General features: G+C 51.0%; 1 protein-coding gene across 1 annotated transcript; it reads left to right on the top strand.

The window, feature by feature from the left end:
• Positions 1–22,969, top strand: CTCFL (CCCTC-binding factor like). The gene is made up of 10 exons (XM_045070725.1): positions 1–109; positions 719–1,245; positions 1,780–1,999; positions 6,392–6,562; positions 6,868–7,001; positions 9,561–9,681; positions 10,922–11,071; positions 12,921–13,081; positions 14,623–14,805; positions 22,742–22,969. The coding sequence occupies exons 2-10, from the start codon at positions 730–732 to the stop codon at positions 22,895–22,897; spliced, it is 1,812 nt and encodes a 603-aa protein (XP_044926660.1). The 5' UTR covers positions 1–109; positions 719–729; the 3' UTR covers positions 22,898–22,969.
• Positions 22,970–23,621: the final 652 nt, after the last annotated feature.

The following is a 23,621-nucleotide window of genomic DNA, read 5'->3' as shown; positions in this document are numbered from 1 at the left end:
CCCACGAGCTGCAAGCAGTGGCGGGCAGCACGCGGCCCCGGGCAGCACGCGGCACGAGGCAGCGACCACCAAGACCGGGTGGGCTGGGCGCCCAGGCCACGCCTCCCGGGTGAGGGGCCGCCCCTGGGACTAGACTCCAGCGCCCTCCAGAATGCAGGCTGCTCCCACTTGGCGGGGGGAGCCCAGGAGAGAGGTCCCAGGCTTGGCGGGGAGGCATGGGGTCAGGGAGGGACTGGGAGTGGGGGCGCCCCCAGGCCCAGAGGGTGGGCGTGCAGGGTCTGAAGCCGGCTGGGCTAAGTTTGCAGGAGCTGGAGGCTGGAGGCTCACCAGCCGCGTGGCGCAGATGGCGCTGTCTGGAGCTGTGTAATGGTGGAGAGTTTGCCCAGTCTCCACCTTGCAAGTACTGGCCCTAGCATGTGCATTTGCTGAAAGCCCACTCAGGCCCCAGCTTCCTTGGCCCAGCCTGGTGCACCGGCCTAGATCCCGCTGGCACCCCACCTTGCTAGGCCTGAAATGTGCATTTGCCAAAAGCCTACCCAGGCCCAAACTTAGTAGTTCTAGAATCTTCCGTACTAACTCCTGCCTTCCCCTAAACTCTGTTGAGGCTCTGTTTAGTCTAGGCCTAGATGGAATCGACTCCCGGGAGTCCAGGACCTTGTCATGTCTTGGTCCGACCCCCCTGGGCCCTACCGGGACCGCTCTCTGGTTTCTCACACAGGCCACGTCACCATGGCAGAGACTGAGATCTCTGTCCCTTCGGGGCAGTTTACCAAAATCAAAGCACCGGAGCTGGTCCCAGAAGTCCTACTAGAGGAGGAGGAAGACGGAGTGTGCAGAGGGAGGGAGCCCCCGGGGCCCGGAGATGGGCAGGCCCTGTGCCCCTCCAGGCCCCTCCAGGCCAAGGGGCTGGAGCGCGAGCAGGAGCCGCTGCTCACCACGGAGGAGAGCGGGAAGCACATTCTGACGCTGCAGACGGTGCACTTCTCTGAAGAAGTCAGCTGGCTCAGCCCGCAGCCCCAGGACGGCGTGCAGGGGACCGTCCAGCCGGAGGGCAGCGGGCCGCAGCCCCTGCTCTGGCTGGGCGAGGGGGCCCCGCCATGCGTCACCATCAGCCTCCAGGAGGAAGTGTACTCACTGCAGGAGATGCAGGTAATGGAGCTGCACGTTCTGGAAGGCGGCCTGGCCGGGGCCAGCGAAGAGAGCAAGTTTGTGGTGAGCCTGGCAGAAAGCCCTGGATTGTTGAAGGTAGGGCTGGTGTGAAGCAACAGACCCTGGGTGGGGGGGGAGGGGGGGAAGGGGGGGTTGGCAGGTTGGGAGTTGGCGGGTTCGGGGGAGGGGGTGGAAGGGGGGGCAGATTAGGGGGGTTGGGGGGTGGGGGTAGAGGGTGGGACTCCGACAACTTGAACTTTCTTTCTTGGTTGCCCTTTGTGCGTGGTCAGGTAGGGACCAGGGAGCTCTAAGCTGCAGTTTCAGTTACACACAGTAAGAAGGCTGCCCCGGGAAAATCCGGGAAGACCTCCTGCTCTTTTCTAAGAGTTTAAGAAGTCACGCCAAGGAGGACACTACAAGGCGCATTGTGGCTTCAAAAAACTGTTCCGTTTCGATCCCTGAGCCCTGAATGCCTAAGAATGATGGCGTCAGCATCATAGATGATCTTCTGTGCTGCTTTAATTCTTGTGTTTTTCTCTGTGTTCTGTGGTTTCATGGAGGCAGAGAGTCGAACCGAATGTCATGTAAGAGAGCGCGTGTAAGAGGCTCACTTTCATTTGTTAGCTTGAGAAAGGCCGGGACGAGGACCAGCTGTGGGCTGAAGGCAGGTTCGAGCCCCAGGCGGGAGAACAGCTGTTCCTGGTGGAGGCGACGCCGGGAGACGGAGGAGGAGACGAAATCGTGCTGACCATTTCAAACCTGCACGTGGAAGGACCGGAAGATACGCCCGCATCCGGTCAAGGACACGCTGACAAAGCCGACTCGCCAAAAAAACCAAAAAAGGCGAAGGGTAGGCCAGTTCGTAGCCCAGGAGATGGTGGACACGAGGGGGCCGCTGTTTTTCCTTAGGGGCACGAGGTGGTGGTTGAGATTTTCTGCGGTTGACTTTTAGTCGCTTTCAGGCTGCCAGGAAATGGGAGAAATGTTGAAGTCACGTTCCAGGTTGTGAATCCAGTCCCAAAGAGCTGGCGTCTTGGACATGAATGTTTTTAAAGCAGAGTAAAGACGCTCCTGCAATGTTCCGTGTAGGCACAGAGAAGGGGGTCCCTGAGCCGCCCCCAGTTTGCGGCCCCGGGTGGGGGGGCGTGGCGCAGGCCGGATGGAGGCGAGGGCAAGAGCCGGGGGGCCAGAAGAAGGCGTGACGTCCAGAAGGCAGCGGAGGCATCTTGGAAGGAGGGAATGTTTAGGTGAGGGGAGGGAAGAGGACTCGGAAACTGTAAAGACCGGGGATCCCCACTCCGGGCAGCTGGAAGCGGTCCGTGGGCAGCTCCGGAAGCGCGAGGGTGGGCAGCTCCACGGGTGGGTGCTCCGAGACCGAGATTGGGACAGGATAGGAAGGACCTTGAAGCTTAGTTCGAGTCATACTAAAACTACGGTTGTGTGGCGGCAGCCTACAGCGTCACGACCCTCAAAAATTACTTTTTTTGGCTTTTTGGAAAATACTAGTTTCTCTCTTATCTAAAGCAAGAGAGCTCACCCCCCAAATCTCAGTTTCTAGCTCATTTGTACAAAGTCATCTCTGGCCACACGTGGCTGTTTCCTCCCAGCAACAGGTGTCCGGGGCCGGGCGGGGACTCCGGTTTCGAAAGTCGCACTGCTGCTTCTCCCTGCGTGTGGCTCAAGTCATTCATTCGGGTCCATGGCCTCTGGCTTCAGTAGGCAGCTGAGTTTGCAGTCTTTGCTGTGATATATATACATTTACATCGCCCTTCCTGTGTACTTAAATCAAGAGATCACGCCCCCGAATTCCCAATCCCCAGGTCGTTTTAGTTTTCATCTACTCATGATTGTGTGCAACCATCCCCAGTACTTCCAGGCGCTTTTCGTCCCCCAAAGAAAAGTGAGCCGCAGGGACACCTGGGTGCCTCAGTGGGTTAAGCGTCTGCCTTTGATTCGGGTCATGATTCCCGGGGTGCTGGGATGGAGCCCCATGTTGGGCTCCCTGCTCCGTGGGGAGTCTGCTTCTCCCTCTGCCTCTGCCCCTCCCTCCTGCTCATGCCCTCCCCAAATAAGTCAACAAATAAAATCTGAAGAAAAGCAGTAAGAGACGTGTACCCACTTAGCAGTCACCTCTGCATGCTTCGTTGAAATGGACTCGACACACACAGTACGTGGTCTCGGACACACCCGTACGTGGTCTCGGACACACAGAGTTCATGGTCTTCTGTGTCCAGACCTCTTCACTGAGCATCACCAGCGCTTCGGTCCTTCGTCCCTGAGTGGTCGTGGGCCGTGGGGACACCGCGGGTTTCGTGTACGCTTCTGTCCATCCGTCACCATTTGGGCTGTGTCTGCATCTTAGCCAGCGTGAGTCGGGCTGCTGGGAGCATGCATAGACGCCTTGTTGTTTGCGAACTGTCCTCCTGTCCTTTGGGACGTGTGTGGAGGAGTGGAATGGACTTGCCGGGGTCGGGTGATCAGTCTATGTTTCAGTCTCTGTTCAGTGTTTAAGGACTTCCCGGTTCCCCCGGCAGCCGCACCGACCTACACTCCCCCCAGGAGTGCGGGAGGTTCCCGGGCCTCTACACTCTTGCCAGCCCTTCTTCCCCACTAAAAGAAAAAATTAGAGTCGTCTTAATGGCCATAAAGAGCAACCCACTGTGGCTTTGACTTGCCTTTCCCTGGTGCTAATCATGGCATAGGAAGGTGGTGAGAAGTTAACTTCAAGGTGTTCTACTTTCATGTGCTTCTGGCCATTATGGGTTCTCTCTGGAGAAAGGTCTACAGAAATCCTTTGCCCGTTTTTCAGTTTTGCTTCCTTTCACCGCTGCCACAAACACCTCGGATCGGGTGGCTTAGAGGATAGAAGGCGTTCCTTCACAGTCTCAAAGGCTGGAAGTCCGGGATCCTGGTGTTGGAAGGCTCTAGGAAGGAAAGCGTTCCAGGCTTTTTCTTAGTTTCTGGCATTGTCACGATCACAGCCTTTTTTTTTTTTTTCCACTCATAGATGTGTCACTGGACTGTGCCTCTGTTGTCCCGTAAAATCCTCCCTCCCCCTGTGTGTCTCTCCCTGGGTTTCTTCTCTTCTTCGAAGGGCACCAGTCATACCCACCCTCATCCAATATGATCAGAAGCTTGAGGACATCTGCAGAGACCCTATTTTTGCAAGTAAGGTCACCGTTATGGATATTTGCCATTAGGATTTCATTGCATCTTTGGGGGGATCACAACTCAACCCATTAACCTTCTATTTCAAGTTTGTTGGGTGTCGTATCATGAAAGCCGCTGGAATTTGTGAGGTGCTTTTTCTGAATCTGTTGAGATGATGATGTTTTTCTTTCTCTTCTTTTTGTTTATATGGTGTGTTGTGCTGATGGGCTAGCTGTGTTGAACCATGCTTCCATTCCTAGGATAAAGTCCACTTGGTCTCGGTACATAATCCTTTTAATAAACGGCTGGGTTTGGCTTACTAGTATTCTATTGGAAATTTTCCGTTTGTATTTATAAGCCTTATTGGTCCCTAGTTTTCCTTTGCTGACTTTGGCTTCAGTATCTAACACTGTCTTCATGGGATGAATTAGGAACAGCCCTCCTTTTTCGTGTGTGAACTTTGGAAAGGATTGATGTTCCTTCTTTAAGCATCTGGTAGAATTAGACTTCTGGTCCTGGGGATTTCCTTGTGGGTAGTTGTTTGATTCATGATTCAATCTTTTTATTTGCTAAACATCTATTCAGATTTTCTATTTCTTCTTGAGTCAATGTCGGTAGTTTCTGTGTTTCTAGGAATTTTCCATTTCACTGGTTTATCTGGTTCGTTGGCATACAGTCGTTCAAAGAACTCTCTTACAACCTCTACCCCTGTGTACAGTTGATAGTCCTGTCTCTACTTCCCTTCCTGATTTTGCTTATTTGACTTTTCTCTTTTGCTTCTTGGTTGCAAGTCTAGGTGAAGATTTGTCAGTGATGATCTTTTAAATGAACCCACTTCTGCTGCCATCAGTTCTGTTGTTTTCCTGTTTTCTACCTCACTAATGTCCATTCCAATCTTCATGATTTCCTTCCTGCTGCTAGCTTTCGGCTTGGATTTCTCTTATTTGTTTAGTTCCTCCAGGTGTAATGTTAGGTGATTGATCTGAAATGCTTTTTCAGTGTAGGTGTTTACAGCTAAAAGTTTCCCTCTGAGTACTGCTTTGACTGCACTCTGTAGGCTTTGGTATGTGGTGTTTCTCTTCCATTCGGCTGAGTATTCCACAGTGACTTTGTGATTCCCCCTTTGACCCACTGGTCACTTGCGTTGTTTAATTTCCACATGTTTATGAATTTTCCAAATTTTCTTCTTCTTTTTTTTCAATTTATTTATTTTCAGAAAAACAGTCAGATTTTCTTCTTTTATTGATTCTTGATTTCATGTCATCGTGGTCAGAAAGCATATGATTTCTATGCTTTTTTAATTTTTTGACTTTTTTAAAAAGATTTTATTTTATTTGAGGGAAAGAGTGTGTATGAGCAGGGGGAAGGGAGAAGGAAAAACAGACTCTCCACTGAGTGGGGAGCCCAAGGTGGGGCTCAATCCCAGGACCCCGACATGGGGCTCGATCTCAGGATTCTGAGACCATGACCAAGCCAAAGACAGACAGATGTGCAACCGACTGAGCCACCCAGGCGCCTTTAATTTATCAGTATTTGTTTGGTGGCCTAAAACATGGTTTTTCCTGAGAAATGTTCTGTATGTACCTGCAAAGAGTGTCCGTTGGGCTGTTGTTGAGTCAAGTGTTCCGTAGATGTCTGTCATATCTGGTTGATAGCGTTAAATCTTCTGTTTCCTTGCTGATACTCTAATTGTCTTCTCTGTTGTTGAAGTCTCCCACTGTTACTGAGGTGCTTCTTTCTACACTCAGCTCTGTCCATTTTTTGCCTCAGGTATTTTGGGGCTGTGTTATTTGGTGCATATATATGTTTATAATTGTTCCACCTTTGTGACGGATTGGGTCTGTTGTTGTATAATCTCTTCGTTTGTCTCTTGTAACAGATTTTGTCTTAAGGTTGCTTTGTCTGTTACTAGAGTTGTCCCAGGTCTTCTGAGTGCTGTTTGCATGGAATGTGTTTTGTTGAGTCACCCCATGATGCTCATGATGCTTAAAAAAGGATGTGCCAAGTTCCTTCAGTGTGTTTCCATGAAATGTGAACATCTCAAGGAAGATTTCTACAAATACACAAACTCTTTATCTTCTTCTTCTTGCAGAAGTAAAGCGAACCTTCCACTGTGATAGCTGCATGTTCACCTCTTCTAGAATTTCGAGTTTTAATCGTCACATGAAAACCCACAGCACTGAAAAGCCGCATATGTGTCACCTTTGCCTGAAAGCTTTCCGCACCGTCACTCTTCTGCGGAATCATGTCAATACCCACACAGGTACCCCAGAGGAGAAGGAGGTTTCCCATCAAGGATAAGTGTTAACGTTTACGTATGAATGCGAAATCTACCTATTGGCATATTAAAATAACACGTTGAACATTTAGTTTTCCTTCAGTTTTGCCTCAAAACATCAAATGTTACAAAGAGTTTTCTCCTAAATGTCTGGGGTATTTGTGATTTTTAGAGGGCCTCTTCTTAATTTTTAAAGCATTCTGAAACTGAGTCTAATTTATAGGTTATAAGTTCCTCAGAGAACGTGTGGTTGCGTCTTGTTTAATAGGATAAACTGTGGGATTTTGCAGGAACCAGGCCCTACAAGTGCGGTGACTGCGACATGGCATTCGTCACCAGCGGAGAACTGGTCCGACACAGACGCTACAAACACACTCACGAGAAGCCCTTCAAATGTTCCCTGTGCAAGTACGCCAGCGTGGAAGTAAGTTCATTCACATGCTTGAAGCTTCAAGGTGCTCTTAGTAAGAAGTGGACATGAAAGTTAAGTTAACACTAATAGAATCTCTTACAAAAGTAAGTTTCCCTAAAGATATTATTCATACAAAATCTATGCAGGAAGTAATACTGATTCTATTTTCTGGGTGTAATAAAGTTGGAGGGGCACCTGACTCCGTGGGCCAAGCGTCTGGCTCTTGGTTTTGGCTCAGGTCACGATCTCTTAGTTGTGTGATGGAGCCCTGCTGGGTGTGGAGTCTGCTTAAGATTCTCCGTCTCCCTCTCCCTCTGCACCCATCCCCTGCTTGCGAGTTCTGCACGATCTCTCTCTCTCAAAAAAAAAAAAAGGAAGAAAGAAAATTGAATTTTTTTCTTTGAATACCAATTAACAAAAGTACAGTACAAATTTACAAATGAAATTACTTGTACTTGAGAAATGTTTCCCCAATGTGTTAGAAAGTCCTATTTGGTATTTTACGGAATTTACTCTGTTCTACAAAATCCAAGGGTGTTTGCTCGAACGGAACACAGAACCAATCAGAGTTTTCACTGCAACTTCGGGCCTTCCCTCAGTGGAACCCGGACAGATACGAGGCAACTTGGGGAAGAATCCGATGTGGCCCGTTTCCCCTCTCAGACACAGGGAGACCACCTTCCTCAAACCTTGGTGGTGTGTTACGGTCCTTTCAACCAGATCGTTTTGTTTATACCTTCCGCGTGGCTCAGCCACGCTCCAAATGAAATGACAGCCGCCTGCGACACTTCCTTTGCCAAGCCGGTTCCTTACGAGGAGCTGTGAAGGGCTGCGTGGCTCTCCGTTCCGTGCACGCTGGGTCCTGGGTCCGAGCCCATCTGGGGACGGATCACACACTTGCGGGGAGCGGAGTGAACGGGGACGGCTGGGATTTCACACATGACGCAACCCCATTTCGTAAATGAGGGAAACTCGCAGACGGGGTCGGGATTTGGTTCCAAGAATTGTTTTCCCCACTATTACTATTTTTAAAAATTATTTGTCATCGGAGTGAAAGGTGGTGGCTGGGTATGAAACACGCAGGGAAGGTTTCAAAGCACAAAGCTGTCCGAGACTCCGAGACTCAAACCGCCCCCTTGTTGGTGTCCTGCGGGTTCTCAGCACAAGCTTGCGTGTTGGCAGAGAGCCGTCTTGTCTCGTCCACACGCAGCCCGAGGAGCGGTCGGCCTCGATGTAGGGACCCTGGCCACTGCCATGGCCCCTGCCCTGCTGCTCTGTTGCAAGGGGCAGGGGACATTGTAGTCATCTGAGCTCCCCCCGCCCTGTCCCTTGACACTGGGGCCTGCAGGAATATGTCCAAGCTGTGGGCTGATGATGACACCCCTGAAAGCTCGTGAACACCCCTCGTCGCTTGCTCCCTTGGGAGCCACGGAGGACAACTCTGCCCACAGCGGCCTGTGCTGCTCTCTCCACGGACCAAACATTTCCCGCTATAATTGTTAGAATCTTCTCTTTTGCCTTCTCATATACTCGAAGACATGCACTTTGCTTCTAAAACTCTCAGCTGAAGCTCTCCGTCCGCACCTTGTTTTCCATCTGAGTCTTGCGTGGTTCTCGGAATGTTCTCCAGGCTTAATGCACGCTCATCACATACCGGGAGCCAGACCCGGCATAGCTTTCCCGAGATAGCAGCCAGGGCCGACACCGGCTCTCTGACGGCGGTCGCCCAAGGGTGGCCCCGTGTTCTGCTGAAGGCAGATAAGGGCCCGCAGTAAGAGCGTGCAGGAGAACAGTTCTAAGAGGTGATCAAACAGACAAGAAAAATGATTAAACCAGAGGGAATATGCAGTTTACCTTTCAATTAATTGCCTGGGGTATATAATTAATCAAATTAGAAGTTGCTTCCTTTTACTTAAAAGTTTCTTCTTGGGGCACCTGGGCGGGCTCAGTGGGTTAAGCCTCTGCCTTTGGCTCAGGTCATGATCTCAGGGTCCTGGGATCGAGCCCCGCATCGGGCTCTCTGCTCAGCGGGGAGCCTGCTTCCTCCTCTCTCTCTGCGTGCCTCTCTGCCTCCTTGTGGTCTTTGTCAAAAAAAAAAAAAAAGTTTCTTCTTTAAAGAAACACTAATACTCATGCCATTTAGGGCCCACACAGCCCGTCTCTGTGAAGTGCTTCACGGGGAGGTTGTTGGTCCATCAAAGACCCTGTTTCGAGGCTCCCGCCTTATTTACGCGAACATTCGTCTTCCGGCCTCTGCGTGCGGATCTCCACCTGCCCCTGAGACAAGAACCCCAGACTTCTGCCTTCCCTTTGTAACATGCGGTGTGTCTGAGAGTTTCTCGAAATTGCTGCTCCTCGCCCACCGAGGACCCCAGACGCGCCCATCAGATGGAAAACATCACCCCGGGTGCGGGGAAACAAAGTCACGAGTGGTTCTCCGTGTTGGGCGCGTGCGATCCCCGTGGACGTTACAGTCGGAGCGATCTCCAGATCTTCTGTGACGCTGACTCACAGGAGGCGCTCACGACGCGGAAGTGTTGACTGTCCCCCGTCCCCTCGTCTGTCTCCCAGGCCAGCAAGCTGAAGCGTCACATCCGCTCACACACGGGGGAGCGTCCCTTCCAGTGCCTTCTGTGCAGCTACGCCAGCAAGGACACCTACAAGCTGAAGAGGCACATGAGGACACACTCAGGTAGCGCGAGCGGGCTCGGCCCGGCGTCCCCGTGGCACGGGAGCCGGGACAGAACATTCCTGGTGGCCCGTGGGAGGCGCAGACGTCAGAGCGGGCATCTCCATCCCTTCTGGGGAGTTGCGCAGCCCCTCTGCGTGCGCTTAGCCCCGGCGGGCCCACGGCGGGCGGGGAGCGGACCACCGTCCAGTGTCTGCCTCCGGGGCTGCGTCGAGGATGTCTGTCCCCTGCTTCACTGACCCTCCTGTTTTAAGGCAGAACAGAAAGCGTGCTGGTTTCCTCATGCGCTTACTTTACTTTTTAGTTATTTTTCATGGGCCTGTAGTGGACACACACACTCATTTCGGGGGCACAACAGAGGGACTGTCCGGTCACACACTTGACTCAATGCTCATCGTAAGTCCCCTTCTGCCCCCGCACAAGCTGACACACACGACGTGAACACAGAACCTCCAGTCACACGCCCCGGGCCAAGCTGTACATCCCCGTGACCTGTTTATTTTATAATTGAAATTTCATACCCCTTAGTCTCCTTCCCCTGTCGGCCGGTCCCTCAACCCCGCTCTCCTTGGCCACCTCCAGTTCTCGGCATCGATGGGTCCGTTTTGTCCGTTTTGTTCCAGAGAGCCCACATCTAGGAGAAATCCAACGGTGTCTTTCTCTGCCTGAATCTTTCACTTATTGTGACCCCCCACTAGGCCCACCCGTGTCATCACACATGGCAAGATCTCATTCTTCTTTGGTGGCTGAGCAATATCCCATTTTATGTATAAATACATATACATACGCACCACTTCTTTACTGAACTGTTGTTCAGTAAAGTCGTCAGTTGTCAGTCACATTGCAGGAAACCCAGGGGGCCATGTATCTTTCCAAATCACTAAATACCCAGAAGTGGGACTAGTGGGTTAGATGGTATTTGTAGCACTTACTCTACGTATATTCTTTGTACGAAGACTGTGTTTACGTGTATGTCTCTGTTCTGTAGACCTGGGTGGGCACAGGCAGCTGGCGGGGACCAGTAGCTCCCAGATGGCGGGAGAGCCGCCCGTCTGAGCCCCTGTCCAAAAGCTGTGCTTGACGTAATGTTCAGGCTCCAGTCGTGTGGTTAAATGTCCAAGGAAGGGGTTGAGACAGGAGCCTCGGGGATGAAGAACGGCTTTCAGCTTCAGGGACCTGTGGAGGGGATCCCGGTTTGCTGGGCGAAGCCACCAGAGGGTCACTTTTGTCGTTCGTGTCACAGGCGAGAAGCCGTACGAATGCCACGTGTGCCACGCTCGCTTCACCCAGAGTGGCACCTTGAAAATACACATCGTACAGAAGCACAGCGAGAATGTCCCCAAGTACCAGTGTCCGCACTGCGCCACCGTCATCGCAAGGAAGAGTGACCTGCGTGAGTGTCTGGCTTCATGAACTTCCTTTAGGGACGGTACTGGTTGGCTCTTAAGGGACACAGCCTGGAAAGTCGTGGAGCCCTGGCCTGATGACGGGCAGGCTCCTGGTCTGCAGGACCCGCTGCCGAAGAGGGTTTTTTCCCCAGTGGTCCTGTGGTGCCATCTAGTGGTGAAATGGCAGAAGTGCAATTCCGTGGCTTGTTTCTCGTGGCTCTAAGCCTGTTCACTTCCGGGTACACCTGCTAAGCAGTCAGTCACCCGTATGTTAGCTCTTGAAGGACTTCCACCGGTACTGTTTTGTTCCACATTGAGCCTGGTTTTACAGAGGGTGGAGGGGCTTCGATGATGGAGGAGCTTAGAGACACAGTGTGAACTGCCCCATGGTCCCCTAAGCTAGGAGGGGCCCAGGTGCCCAGAGGTGGCCTGACTCTTAAAGTTCTCCTGAGTGATACTGTGCGGACCTTTCTTAGACCCCTCCTGTGACCCTAAAACGTTCTGGGAGCTGAGGTTGCGACAGGGAGAACCCAAACAGCCCTCCCCTTAGGGGACTCACTGCAGTAAAAGGGGCCAGCCTGTGCCCCGACATCCTTGTCGTGACATGGGACACCCTCTTCATGGCACGAGACAGCACGGAGCGAGAAAGGCACGCACCGTGAGAGACGCTGAATGCCAGATTTAGGAGTTGGGGTTTGATCCTGCCCCCACGGAAAACTGGGCAGGGCTCAGCAGGGGAGAGACGGTGAGTGATGAGCCTCTCCCCTTCGTTCCGGGAATCCTGGGCTTCCCGCTGTCCCTGATCTCACTTCTCTTGCCAAAGCGTGTAACACCGTGATACTCAGAGCATGTTAGCACAGGTACAAGTCACGGATTCACCCGGAGAACGTCTGGAGATGAGGTGCACAGTTTGAGAACATTTCTGGAAGAGTGAGGGTGGTTTTTTGGAGTTTTAACCTTTTTCTAAAAATCTGGAACATTCTGTCAACGTTAGTATAGTTACCAGCATGCCACAAAACACAGCCTAGTGGGACTTTTTAGGGCACAAGGGCTACACGTCTGTTCCCAGCACAACAAAATGATGTAGGTTATGCCTCATCTCGGTGGGGGGGAGGGCTTTGCGAACTCCGGAAGTCTTCCTGACTGCCCCTGCCAGGGAGGTCAGGCTCCCCAGTGACTGGGTCAGCACATCACAGGTGGACCTCCTCCAGCTGTCCGTTGGGGTTTGGCCTCTCCCCTGAAGGGCCACAAACCACCATGTGTGAGACTCAGTTCGGTAGAAATTATTCTGAAGTACGGCCAATCAGACCTCACTACACGTCCTAGGTCAGTGACAACAGAGGAAGAAAGCAGGGCATCGACTTCTAACAGAACATCTCAATTTTTTTTTTAAGTTAGGTTAGAGAGGTCCTATCTTTGTTATGCAAAACTGCCTTAACATTATCCTGAAAACCCACCTACACCGTGATCAGGTTCTCAGAGCACTTGGTTCAGTGACCACGTTGGGTCTGCTGTGCCGCAGCTTCCGCGGGACCTCCCTGCCTAGTGCAGGGGTGATCCGTGGACCTGCCAGGACAAGGTGCCTTCTGAGCAGTGCCCAGCATGGAAGGATTTCATTCCCCGGGAGGCAGAAGCCCTGGAGACCTTCTGGCTGTCACAACTGGGGAAAAAGGTGCTGCTGGTATCTACTGGGTCAGGGACGCCGCTGAACTCGCCACAGTGCCCAGGACAGCTCCCCCAAGAAGAAACCAGCTCCCGGGGCCAGCAGTGCTAAGACGGAGAAGCGCCAACACAGGGCTCAGGAGAGCAGCCAGCAGAAATCACACGGTTTCAGCGCCCGCCCTTCTGTTTCAGGTGTCCACCTGCGCAACCTGCACACGTACAAGGCCACGGAGATGAAGTGTCGCTGCTGCTCTGCGGCCTTCCATGAACGCTACGCCCTCATTCAGCACCAGAAGACTCACAAGAACGAGAAGAGGTTCAAGTGTGAACACTGCAGTTACGCCTGCAAGCAGGTACGAGGTCCCAGGCGATTCGGGGAGGCGGAGGGAGGCCGTGGTGTGTGCAAGACGGGAGTGTTGCAGGCCATCCTCTGTCGCCGTGAAAATACTGAACAGTTGTTCTTTCAGAATAACCAGAAAGCAGCCGTGGGCCAACATGTCAAAGCGACGATTCTTAAAAGTATGGTTGAGAGGGGCGCCTGGGTGGCCCAGTCGGTGAGGCGTCCGACTCTTGGTTTCAGCTCAGGTCATGATCTCAGGGTCGTGGAATCGAGCCCCAAGTCGGGCTCCACGCTCAGCGAGGCGTCTGCTCCAGAAATCTCTCTTCCTCCGTTCCTCCCTCCCCGTGCATGCTTTCTCTTTGCGGTCTCCCGAAACCCAGCGGCAGGGGAGAGCAAAGTGCCCAGCGGGTTGTCCGAGTTGCCAGCCCAACTAGCCTGGGCCCCTTCTTCCCTGGACCACTGCTCCCACTTGAAAACACGAGCGACAGACTCGCCTCTTCCGTCTCAGACGTTTGGCAACACTCTGCCCTTTTTCTGAAAGTAAATAAAACGAGTCCATCACTTCCAGGAAAATGTGTTGCCAAAGATCTGATTTCAGCTGTCAAGAGGAAATACACAATTAGAAATTTGTATTTCCACCACTGGGAGCTTGACAGCTTGCTAACACTGAAGACTTTTCTAACGAGACTGGAGCGATTTTAAGGAAGCATTTCTTCATAGAGCTTCCTGAAATGTGTCAACAGTTGGAAGCTCTGCATTACTCAATAAACTGAGATTTGCCAGATGACCGATCAGTCCACTATTTTACAAAATCATTCATGTAGGTAAAAGATGCCCTCCAAGTACAAGATAGGTCAGTGGACTGGGCTGGAATGGAATCCAGAAAGGCCCGTCTTCCCCATGCGCCCTTCCTCACGCCCTCCTCCCGGGGCAGGGTCGCTCCGTCCCTCCGGGGCCACACTGTCCGGGAAGGAGGGTGCGAGGAAAGGCGTGCGGGGAACAGAGAACTCATAAGAGAGAGCCTTGGAGAAACACAGTTCGGTTTCAAACAGGAACCTAGAAGTGGGCATGTGTCGTCTCTGCGAGACCATGGCATTTAAAATAAAACATAAAATGGGTCTTTTGCTTGACTTTATATGTATCTGTGTCCTGCTTCTCCCAATTATATACTCATGTAAATCTTAGTTAAAAATTCTGGTTATTTCCTCACTGAGAACAGCTTTGATCACTTTTATGCTTTTAAATAGGTAGTAAGATTTGTCCCAGTGATTATCATTTCGCTCCCCAAGGAATGTTCCACTACAGGCCACGAGGGGCTGTGGGACCTGCTGGGAGCTCGCTGGTGGCCTGGCAGTGGGGATACGGGCAAGTCTGGTTCCTGGTGGGGCAGGCTGTGCTCCACCCTAGGAATGCCGCCCTGACAGGGTGTGCGCCGCCGTTTTTCCTCACCATGCGCTCCTCGCTGGGGAGGGAGGGAAAGTATAAAATAACATCAAGGATGAAAATGTCTACGTGTGTTGCTCAGCAGCTTGTCTCCCTCGGCTTCCCTCCCAGGAACGTCATATGACCGTTCACATCCGCACCCACACGGGGGAGAAGCCATTCACCTGCCTCTCGTGCAGTAAATGTTTCCGGCAGAAGCAGTTGCTAAACGCGCACTTCAAGAAATACCACGATGCCAGTTTCATCCCGGCCGTTTACGGATGCCCCAAGTGTGGCAAAGGCTTCTCCCGCTGGGTAAGCTTACTTAAGTCCCAGTAAATCCTCCTCGAAGAGGTTCCTCTGTTTCACAGGCGCTGAAACCCGGGGAGTTTAAACCCAATTATAGAAACTCGCCAGGGCTGAAGGCAGCATCTGTCCTGCCAGGGGGAAGTGGTTCTTAGCTTTTCGGAGTCACCGAGCTCTTGAAAATCTTATGAAAGTGTGGTCTCCCCTTCCGAGAAAAGAAAAAAAAAAAAAAAAAAGACAGTTCTGCAAAGAAAATCTTGCAGATCGTTTTAGGGAACTCTCATACTCCCCAGAACCTGCGAGGACGCCTGCTTTCGGCGTAACATGTTAACATTGTTCCTGTGAATTAGATTTAGGCTGCTTCACAGAGAGGATGCAGGTTTCAGCACATCTCAGAGACGTTCTTAGAAAAGTGTTGTTGGTAATTCTTTAAGAAATACCTTTAAAAAAAAAGTACCTTTAGTCCTCCATTTATTTATTTTTTAGGCGCTGTATTCATTATCTGTCACCATCTAACAAGTTATCTCAAAACGTAGTGGCTTAAAAAAACAACAGACGTGTATTACCGCACATTTTCTGTGGGGCAGGAATTTGAGAGGGGCTTGGCTGGGTGGATCTGGCTCAGCATCTCTCATGAGGTTACAGTCTGGTTATTGTCCACTGGGGGCCGCCTCATCCAAGGCCTGGCGGGGCCTAAAGCTCCACTTCCAAGATGGTGCCCTCCCCTGACTGTTGGTAGGAGGCTTAGTTCCTCACCACATGGACCTCTCCATTGGGCTGTTCCTCACCACCCCCAGCAAGGGGGAGAGAGTGAGGGGGAAGCCACTGGGCCCTTTGTCAGCTAGTTTTAAAAGTGACCCATTACCTGTATTCATTAGAAACAAATCAGTAAGTCCAGCCCACATTCGAGAGTGGGGGGTGGTGGGTTTTTTTGAAAGGAAGAGTGTGGAAGAATTTGTGGCCTTTGAAAAACCAGCCCAGATGATGGACCAGATCCCTAGACCGTGTATGTGCTCCCGGCTAGCTTTTGTAAAAGTGTCTGAATGATCTGAAGTTGACCCTGTTCATGGGGAGAAAGCTTTCTCTTTTCCCTTTGTGTGTTTCTGGGTAATTCCAGAGCATTAATACTCAAGTTCAGAATTTCGAATACAAGCAGTGGCAATGCTCCAAACATAGACGCGTTCATACCGAGTTAACACTGTAAAGAGTCAGCAGTGTAAAGAATCTGCATTTCAGTGTGAAGAACCAGGAAACAGAGAAAGAATGAGTCCACCTCATAGAATTCCTCGGAACATATTCTTCCTGCGTTCAAGGAAGTGCATTTGGACTTGCTTCTAGAATACGGGCGTGCCTTGGAAAGAGCGTGGGCTTCAGTTCCACAGTAGAGCACATGTCATGATAAAGTGAGCTGAAGGAATGTTTGGTTTTCCGTTGCATGTGAAAGTTGACGTTGATGCTGTGCTGTGGTCCGTTAAGTATGCAGTGGCATTACGTCTTTAAAAAAGCATAGACCTTAATTTAAAAATACTTTACGGCTAAAAAATGCGAACCATCCTTTGAGCTTTCGGCAAGTTATAATCGCTGATCCCAGATCACCATAACAAACACAATAACAGTGAAAATTTTGCAATATCATGAGAATCACCAAAGTGTAAATACTGTCTGTAAACTTGCTCGGTGCAAGACTGCTACGGACTTTTCACTTGTAAAAAAATGCAGTTCCTAAAAGTGCAGTAAAGCAGAGTATGGTAAACTGAGGTGTGCCTACGTCAAAGACCTCTTACAGCTTCAAGATGAAGAGACAAATACCCAGTGAAAAATCAGCAAAGGGCCTAAACAGACATTTCTTCAAACAAGACCTACAAATAGCCTGTGAGCATGTGAAATGAGGCTTGGGAAATGCAGAGCAGAATCACAGTAGGAACACCTACGGCCAGCCTTGAGGGGTCTACAGTCAAAGGAGACAGATGACAAAAGGTGTGAAAAAAATCGAATCCCTCTTATAGCCCCGGTGGGATTTGAAAATGGTGACACCACCTTGGAAGACAGTCGCCTAGTTTCCCAAAAAGTGAAACATAAAGTTAGCATACGATTCAGCCGTTCCACTCCTAAGCATATGCTAAAAAGAACTGAAAACACAGGACCACACAGAAACTTGTACACAAAATTCATAGCCATAGCATTCACAAACAACCCCAAAAAGTGGAAACTACTGGCATGTGCGTCAACTGATGAATGGACAGAACACTGTACATCCATGCAGCGGAATATTACACAGCCATGAAAAGGAATGAGGTACGTATGCACCCAATAACGTGGTAAACCTTAAGAGAAGCCATATATTCCATGACTCCTTTTTAGGAAATGTCCAGAATATTCAGACAGAAAGTAGCTTAGTGGTTGCCAGGGGCTGGGGGAGGGAACATGGAGAGTGACCCTTAAGGGCTTAGGGTTTCTTTCGGAAATGTTCTCAGATTGATGGTGGTGATGGTTTTACAATGCTAGGAATAAACCATTGAGCTACACAATTTAAGTTAAAGATGACTTGTATGGTGTATGAATTAAATCTCAATAAAACTGTTAAAAAAATTAATCCATTTTCGGTTCCATTTGGAAGTTCCCACTCTGTCCTGACAACAAGTAAACACCTGAATAGATTGAAAAATTAACTCTTGTAGGATCTGTAGGAGAGGGGAGGACACGGGGCCAAGCGCCGGCCCGGAGAATGGAGACAGACAGGTGAACAAAGTCGAGGCCGCCCAGAGCGGGGACTCCCAGGTAGAGGCCTCCACGGGAACCAGTGCAGGGGCAGGGAGACCTGAACGGTGATTGAGGACTTGTTGGAGGCTCAGGGCGACCACCTGAGAGTTAGAAACTGCAGCCCGCTCACAGAGGCGCCCCAGCACTGCGAGTCTTACCACCAGGAGCCGGACCAGGCTCCCGCAGTGAACAATCAGAAGAAGAATCTCCGTCTGCTTCCTTCCAGCAGGAGGAAGGGGAAGAAGGGATCTCAACCATTCCAGAACATTCTGTTCTCCTTACCAAGGTCTCCCTCTGGGGAAACCAGCTCACCAGAGCCTAATCCGCTGGGATACCATCAGAGCTAAGTGTCCCAGTGGAAGGGAGACCCCCGACTCCAGCCCACGAGAGCCATCGGGTAGCACCTGCGGTGGAAAATAAAGCCAAGAAACTCTTGTGAGGTTCACGGTCCAGAGGCTCGGTTCACGGACACAGTGAGACCCGCTCCGGGGCTGCAGAACATGCCCCCTCCCCCCATCTCCCCTCCGCTTACCAAAGCCCTGTTTACAGCAGTTCCTTTCCCCTGGGCGTCAAGTCCAGCTATCAGGAAAGCATGACGAGGCATCCCCCCAAAAAAGTCACAATCTGGAGAGACAGAACAGCGAAACCAGGCATGGCAGGGGCGTCGGAACCACCTGGAATTTAAAACAGCCTGAAGGACACGCTGAAGGCGCGCTTGGATACAGTCGACAGCACACGAGACCGGGCGAGTAACGGGAGGTGAGCCGAGAGGGGCGCCTGGATGGACAGGGAGAAAAGTTGTGCAGAATTCACGTCTGATACAGGAGGGAGATCCAGAATGCACAAAGAGCTCTTAAAACACAACCGTAAGGGGCGCCTGAGTGGCTCAGCGGGTTAAAGCCTCTGCCTTCGGCTCAGGTCATGATCCCAGGGTTCTGGGATCGAGCCCCACATCGGGCTCTCTGCTCAGCAGGAAGCCTGCTTCCTCCTCTCTCTCTCTCTCTCTCTGCCTGCTTCTCTGCCTACTTGTGATCTCTGTCTGTCAAATAAATAAATAAAATCTTTAAAAAAAAAAAAGGTGAGCAGAGAGAGAGAAATTCTATGAAAGAACAGCAAAGAATTGCTACAATGGAGAAAAGTGCTCTGATGAATGAGATCGAAGGAAGGCCTTATAAATGGAGAAGAACGGGCCATGTTTATGGATAAGAAAACAATGTCCCAGTGTCAGTCCTTTAGAACTTGATCTACAGATTCATGCGATTCCTTTCAAAACCCCTGCGCTTTAGGGACACCCAGTGGCTCAGTCAGGTGAGCGGCTCTTGACGTCGGCTCGGATCGTGATCTCAGGGTCCCTGGAATCCGTGCTCAGCGGGGACCCTGCTTGAGAGTCTCCCCCGACCCTGCCCCTCCCGTGTCCTCCCAAAATAAATAAATCTAAAAAAAAAAAAAAAATCTCAGCACATTATTTTGCCACTACCAGCAGAATGGTTTTAGATTTACGTGGGGAGACAAAAAAACGAGCATCGCCAACGCAGGACCTAAGGACAACAAAGCTGCAGACGGATCTGCCCGCCTTCGAGATCACCGTGAAGCCGGAGTGATCACGGCACTGTGTGCTGGTGACAGAACAGACACACACGTCCGTGGGACAGAGAGCCCAGACACAGACCCACACCTCCCGAGTCCGCTGAGATCTCCAACAAAGGAGCAAAGACAGCGCCGTGGAGAAAATACCGTCTTTTCAGCTGATGGTGCAGGAAGAACTCGAATCTGCATGAAAAAAAAAATCCAGAAAGAGACCTGACACCCTTCCCTAAAATTAATTCAAAATGGATCACAGACCGAAATGTCAAATGCAATACTATAAAACTTCTGAAGATAATGAGAAAATCGAGGGTAGGGCGGGGACTTCTCAGAGATGACACCAAAAGCGCCATCCACGACAGAAATCTCGCAGAAGCCGGCCTCCACTAAGATGCACGACCTCTGACTTAAGAAGACCAGCTCCAGACAGGGAAGAAAGTTGTGCAGAATTCACATCTGATACAGGATGGAGATCCAGAATGCACAAAGAATTCTTAAAACACAACCCTAAGGGGCGCCTGACTGGCTCAGTGGGTTAAAGCCTCTGCCTTCGGCTCAGGTCATGATCCCAGGGTCCTGAGATCGAGCCCTTCAGGCTCTTTGCTCAGTGGGGAGCCTGCTTCATCCTCTCTCTCTCTGCCTGTCTTTCTGCCTACTTATGATCTCTGTCTGTCAAATAAATAAATAAAATCTTAAAAAAAAATACACACACACAACCCTAAGAAAACACACAACCCAATTAAAAAATGGGCAAGAACTTTTACAGACGCTTCACCAAAGGTGTATGGGTGTGAAATGAATGCATGAGACATGCTCCACGTCATATACCTTTCGGAAATGCACATAAAACAAGACCCCATCACACACCTATCAAAAATGGCCCACATCCAGAGCGCTGAGGACACCAGCCACTGGCCCGGACGGGGAGCAGCAGGTGTGCGTGGGCCTTGCCGGTGGGCGTGCAAAATGGCGCAGTCATTTTGGAAGACAGTTTGGTGCAGCACTGTCGGAAGACAGTTTGGTGATTTCTTCTAAATTTAACGAACTCTTACCATACCGTGCAGCAGTCACACTCCTGTTCACCCAAAGGAGTAGAAAACTTACATCCACATAAAAACCTGTTCCTGGATGTCTATAGCTGCTTTATTCATAATCACCCAAAGCTGGAAGCCACAAGGATGTTCTTCAGCAAGTGAGTGGATAAACGGGTCCATCCAGACAATGGAAGAATATTCGGGGCTGCAAAGAAATGAGCCACCAAACCTTGCAGACGTGGAGAAACCTTAAACGCTTACTACTAAGGGAAAAGGGCTGGCACTCTACGATTCCAACTGTAGGGCATTCTGGAAAAGGCAGAACAATGGACACAGTAACAAGACGGTGGCTTCCATGGATTGGGAGGAAGGGATGAGCCGGTGGAACACGGGGGAGTCTGAGGGCAGCACAGCTAATGTGTGGGTGCAGAATGATGGACACGGTCATCGGACATCTTCCGCACCCACGGAACGAACAACACCGAGCGTGAACCCCGGTGCAAACTGCGGGCTTTGGGTGACTTTGATGTGTTCACGTAGGTTCATCGGTTGTAACAAAAGTACCCCCCATTCTGGTGGGGGCGCGGATCGTGGGGGAGGCTGTGCGTGTGTGGGGGCAGGGAGCATAAGGGAAATCTTACTATGTCTCCCGCTCCGTTACGCTCTGAACCTAAAACTGCCCTAAAATATGAGGTCTTTAAAAATAAATATGTATATATCTGGATACTTGAATCCAATTTAATTTTTAGCAAGTACATCGTTCACCAGCTGCCACTCCTCATCACGCAGCGGTTTCCACACCAGAATATGTCACAGGGCTGTGGGCGTCCTTCCGCCCCAGGGAGGAACCCAGCTCTGGACTCCAAATGGCGGGTCCCTCCTCTCTTGAGAAGCAGTCCTCTGACACGGCTGTCTGTCCTATTACTCTGCCCCGGGTCCTAAATAACCTCGTTGCCCTCTCAGCTTATTTAATATCTTAGCGAATTACCTTGCAGGGGCTGGGTGTGGTTCGGGTTGTTCATTACTCCAAATCCGACATCCAGAGCCACCAGCCATGAGGTTCGTGAATTGGGAGGGAGACTGTGTGTTTGTGGACACAAGCACGGGCTTTGCTGGGGAAGAGGACACAGCGATCGTCATATCCTCCAAAGAATCCTTGGTCCCAGAAGGCTTTGTTTGTGCAGAATCAGCATCTAAGTCAGGGACTGGCAAAGTTTCTCCTGTAGGGGCCAGGACAGCTTCGCAAACCGGTTTCTGACCCAGCTACCACTGTAACAGAAAAACATCCACAGGCGGACAATTCATAAATGAATAGACATGGCAGTGTTCCAGAAAATTTCATATATATATATATATCTTTTATTTATTTAAGAGCGAGAGAGAGAGAGAGAGAGCAGAAGCGGGGGGAGCAGCAGAGGCATAGGTAGAAGCAGGCTCCCCGCTGAGCGGGGACTGGATCCCAGGACTGGATCCCAGGACCCCGGGATCATGACCTGAGCCAAAGGCGACACTTAACGCACTGAGCCACCCAGGTACCCCCAGAAAACTTGTTTTTCAAAAACAGTTGGCCGACTGGATTTGACCCTTGGGCCATGGTCTCCCAACCCAAAATGGAAGACGTTTCAATAACCGGCACCAACCCTCTCCTCTTGCACATGAGTCCTTCCCCTTCTACCCATAAAATCCAGGACAGTCCGGCAGAGCACCACACTGAAGCCGGGGTGGAGGGGGGAGTTAGGTGGGAGGTGTTATTTCACTGGCCAGTGGACTGCCCTGTCACCAGGATCTCACTTCCCGTGTGAACTTCCCAAACAGTGAAAGATTTCTAGCTTACGTCATTGTGGGTGTTCCTGTGTGAGAATACATCGTTCATAGTCTTGACCGGGAAACCTGTGACTTCCCTCTTGATTCTGAGTGTCGTGTGTACATTCAGTAACTCCACGCACGGTAGGTCGGGAGAGGGCCTGGCGGGGCAGTGGCACTCACATGGGGTGTGACGGATTTTCTCAAAACTGACAGTCTGTTCAGTTTCTGGTTCCACATCAAGCCTCACTTGGGAGAGTAGACAGATTCCAGAAGAATAAATGTCTTCTCATGGACTCCTGTATATATTTATAAATAGATTTTATAAATATATATATATATATATAAAATAAGCTCACTTTTGGCTAGACCTAAACACAACAGAGGGGTCCCCTTTTTTAAAAGCCACCTTTTTTGTACAAGAATAGACCAGGCATTGGGCACCTGGTGGCTCAGTCAGTTGAGTTTCCCACTCTTGATTTTGGCTTAGGTCGTGATCCCAGGGTCATGGGATCGAGTCCTGTGTCGTGTCCACTTGTCCCTCTCTCTCCACTCCTGTCCCCACTCGCACGCACTTGCTCGCTCTCTCAATTTAGAGTAAATAAGTATCAAGGAAGAAAGAAAGGAAGGAAGGATGAATGGATGAATATACCCGGCGCAGGTTTCCCTGCTTTCCAATGGCTGGGACTTTACCCGTGGGATTCTAAATGGCATTCTGTCCATGCTGCTGACCCGCTGTGTGCCCTGTGTCATTCCTCCAACAGAGTAACATGCAGAGACACTCGGCGAAGTGTGGCGCGGGGCCAGGAAAGCCGGCTGCCTCGGGGAAAGTGAGAAGAAGCAAGAGAAAGCTGGCCGTCCGAAAAGAAGCAGTCCAGGAAGACGGTAACTCGTTTTCAACAACCTCGGTTCTAATCTGAGTGATTTTCTTGGGATCACGGCCTGGGCGCTGAGTGTTACCGTGCAGGGGACACACCAGTGTGTGCTGGGCCCACTCTGTGGCCTCCCCCACCACTTCAGGCAGGTTTTGAGATCCGTTTTTGCACCCCTCCCGGCTAGGGGTGGGAGTGGTCCCTGGCCCAGTGGGCGCAGTGGCTCCTGCACCAGTTTGAGCTGCAGAGCGCCCCCTGGTGGACTCCACATACCCGTCACGGGGGCTCCTGGCGGGGCTGGCTCACGAGGCAGAAGGCTGCCCCCTCTTAAGCCAGCAGGCTGTTGCCTGAACCTGGCTGGTGCCTGTAAAGGTCCTGGGGCTGCTGTGGTGGTGGCCACAAACTGAGTGGCTTTAGAGCAACAGAGGCTCACTCTCTCTTAGCTCTGGGGCCTGGAAGTCCTAACTCAAGGTGTCAGAAGAGCTTGTGCTCCCTCTGAAGGTTCTGGGGAGATGCTCTCCTGCCTCTTCCTGCTGGTGGCTCCAGGCTTCTCTTGGCTTGTGGACACCTCCCTCCAGCCTTCCTCCCTCTTGTCTCTCCTCTTCTTTCCAAGGACGCTTGTCCCTGGAGATAGTGCCTGAAAAATCTGAGATGATGTCATCTTGAGACCCTTAACCTAATTAGATCGTCACAGACCTTTGTTTCACATGAGCTTATAGTCACAGGTTTGGGGAGTTAGGATGTGGACCTCTGTCCTTTGGGGCCACTGTGG

Source organism: Mustela putorius, unplaced genomic scaffold (assembly GCF_011764305.1).
Source record: "Mustela putorius furo isolate JIRA1106 unplaced genomic scaffold, ASM1176430v1.1 tig00003972_pilon_pilon_pilon, whole genome shotgun sequence".
NCBI classification, from domain to species: Eukaryota; Metazoa; Chordata; class Mammalia; order Carnivora; family Mustelidae; genus Mustela; species Mustela putorius.
This window is presented reverse-complemented; position numbering and strand designations above follow the sequence as displayed.

What these genes read in the sequence shown, in the direction of transcription:
- CTCFL (XM_045070725.1), top strand. Translation starts at nt 730, where the DNA reads ATGGCAGAGACTGAGATCTCTGTCCCTTCGGGGCAGTTTACCAAAATC. An exon ending in GCAAGTACGCCAGCGTGGAA is followed by an intron (nt 7,002 to 9,560) that starts GTAAGTTCATTC and finishes TCTGTCTCCCAG; the next exon opens with GCCAGCAAGCTGAAGCGTCA. An exon ending in GCAGTTACGCCTGCAAGCAG is followed by an intron (nt 13,082 to 14,622) that starts GTACGAGGTCCC and finishes CTTCCCTCCCAG; the next exon opens with GAACGTCATATGACCGTTCA.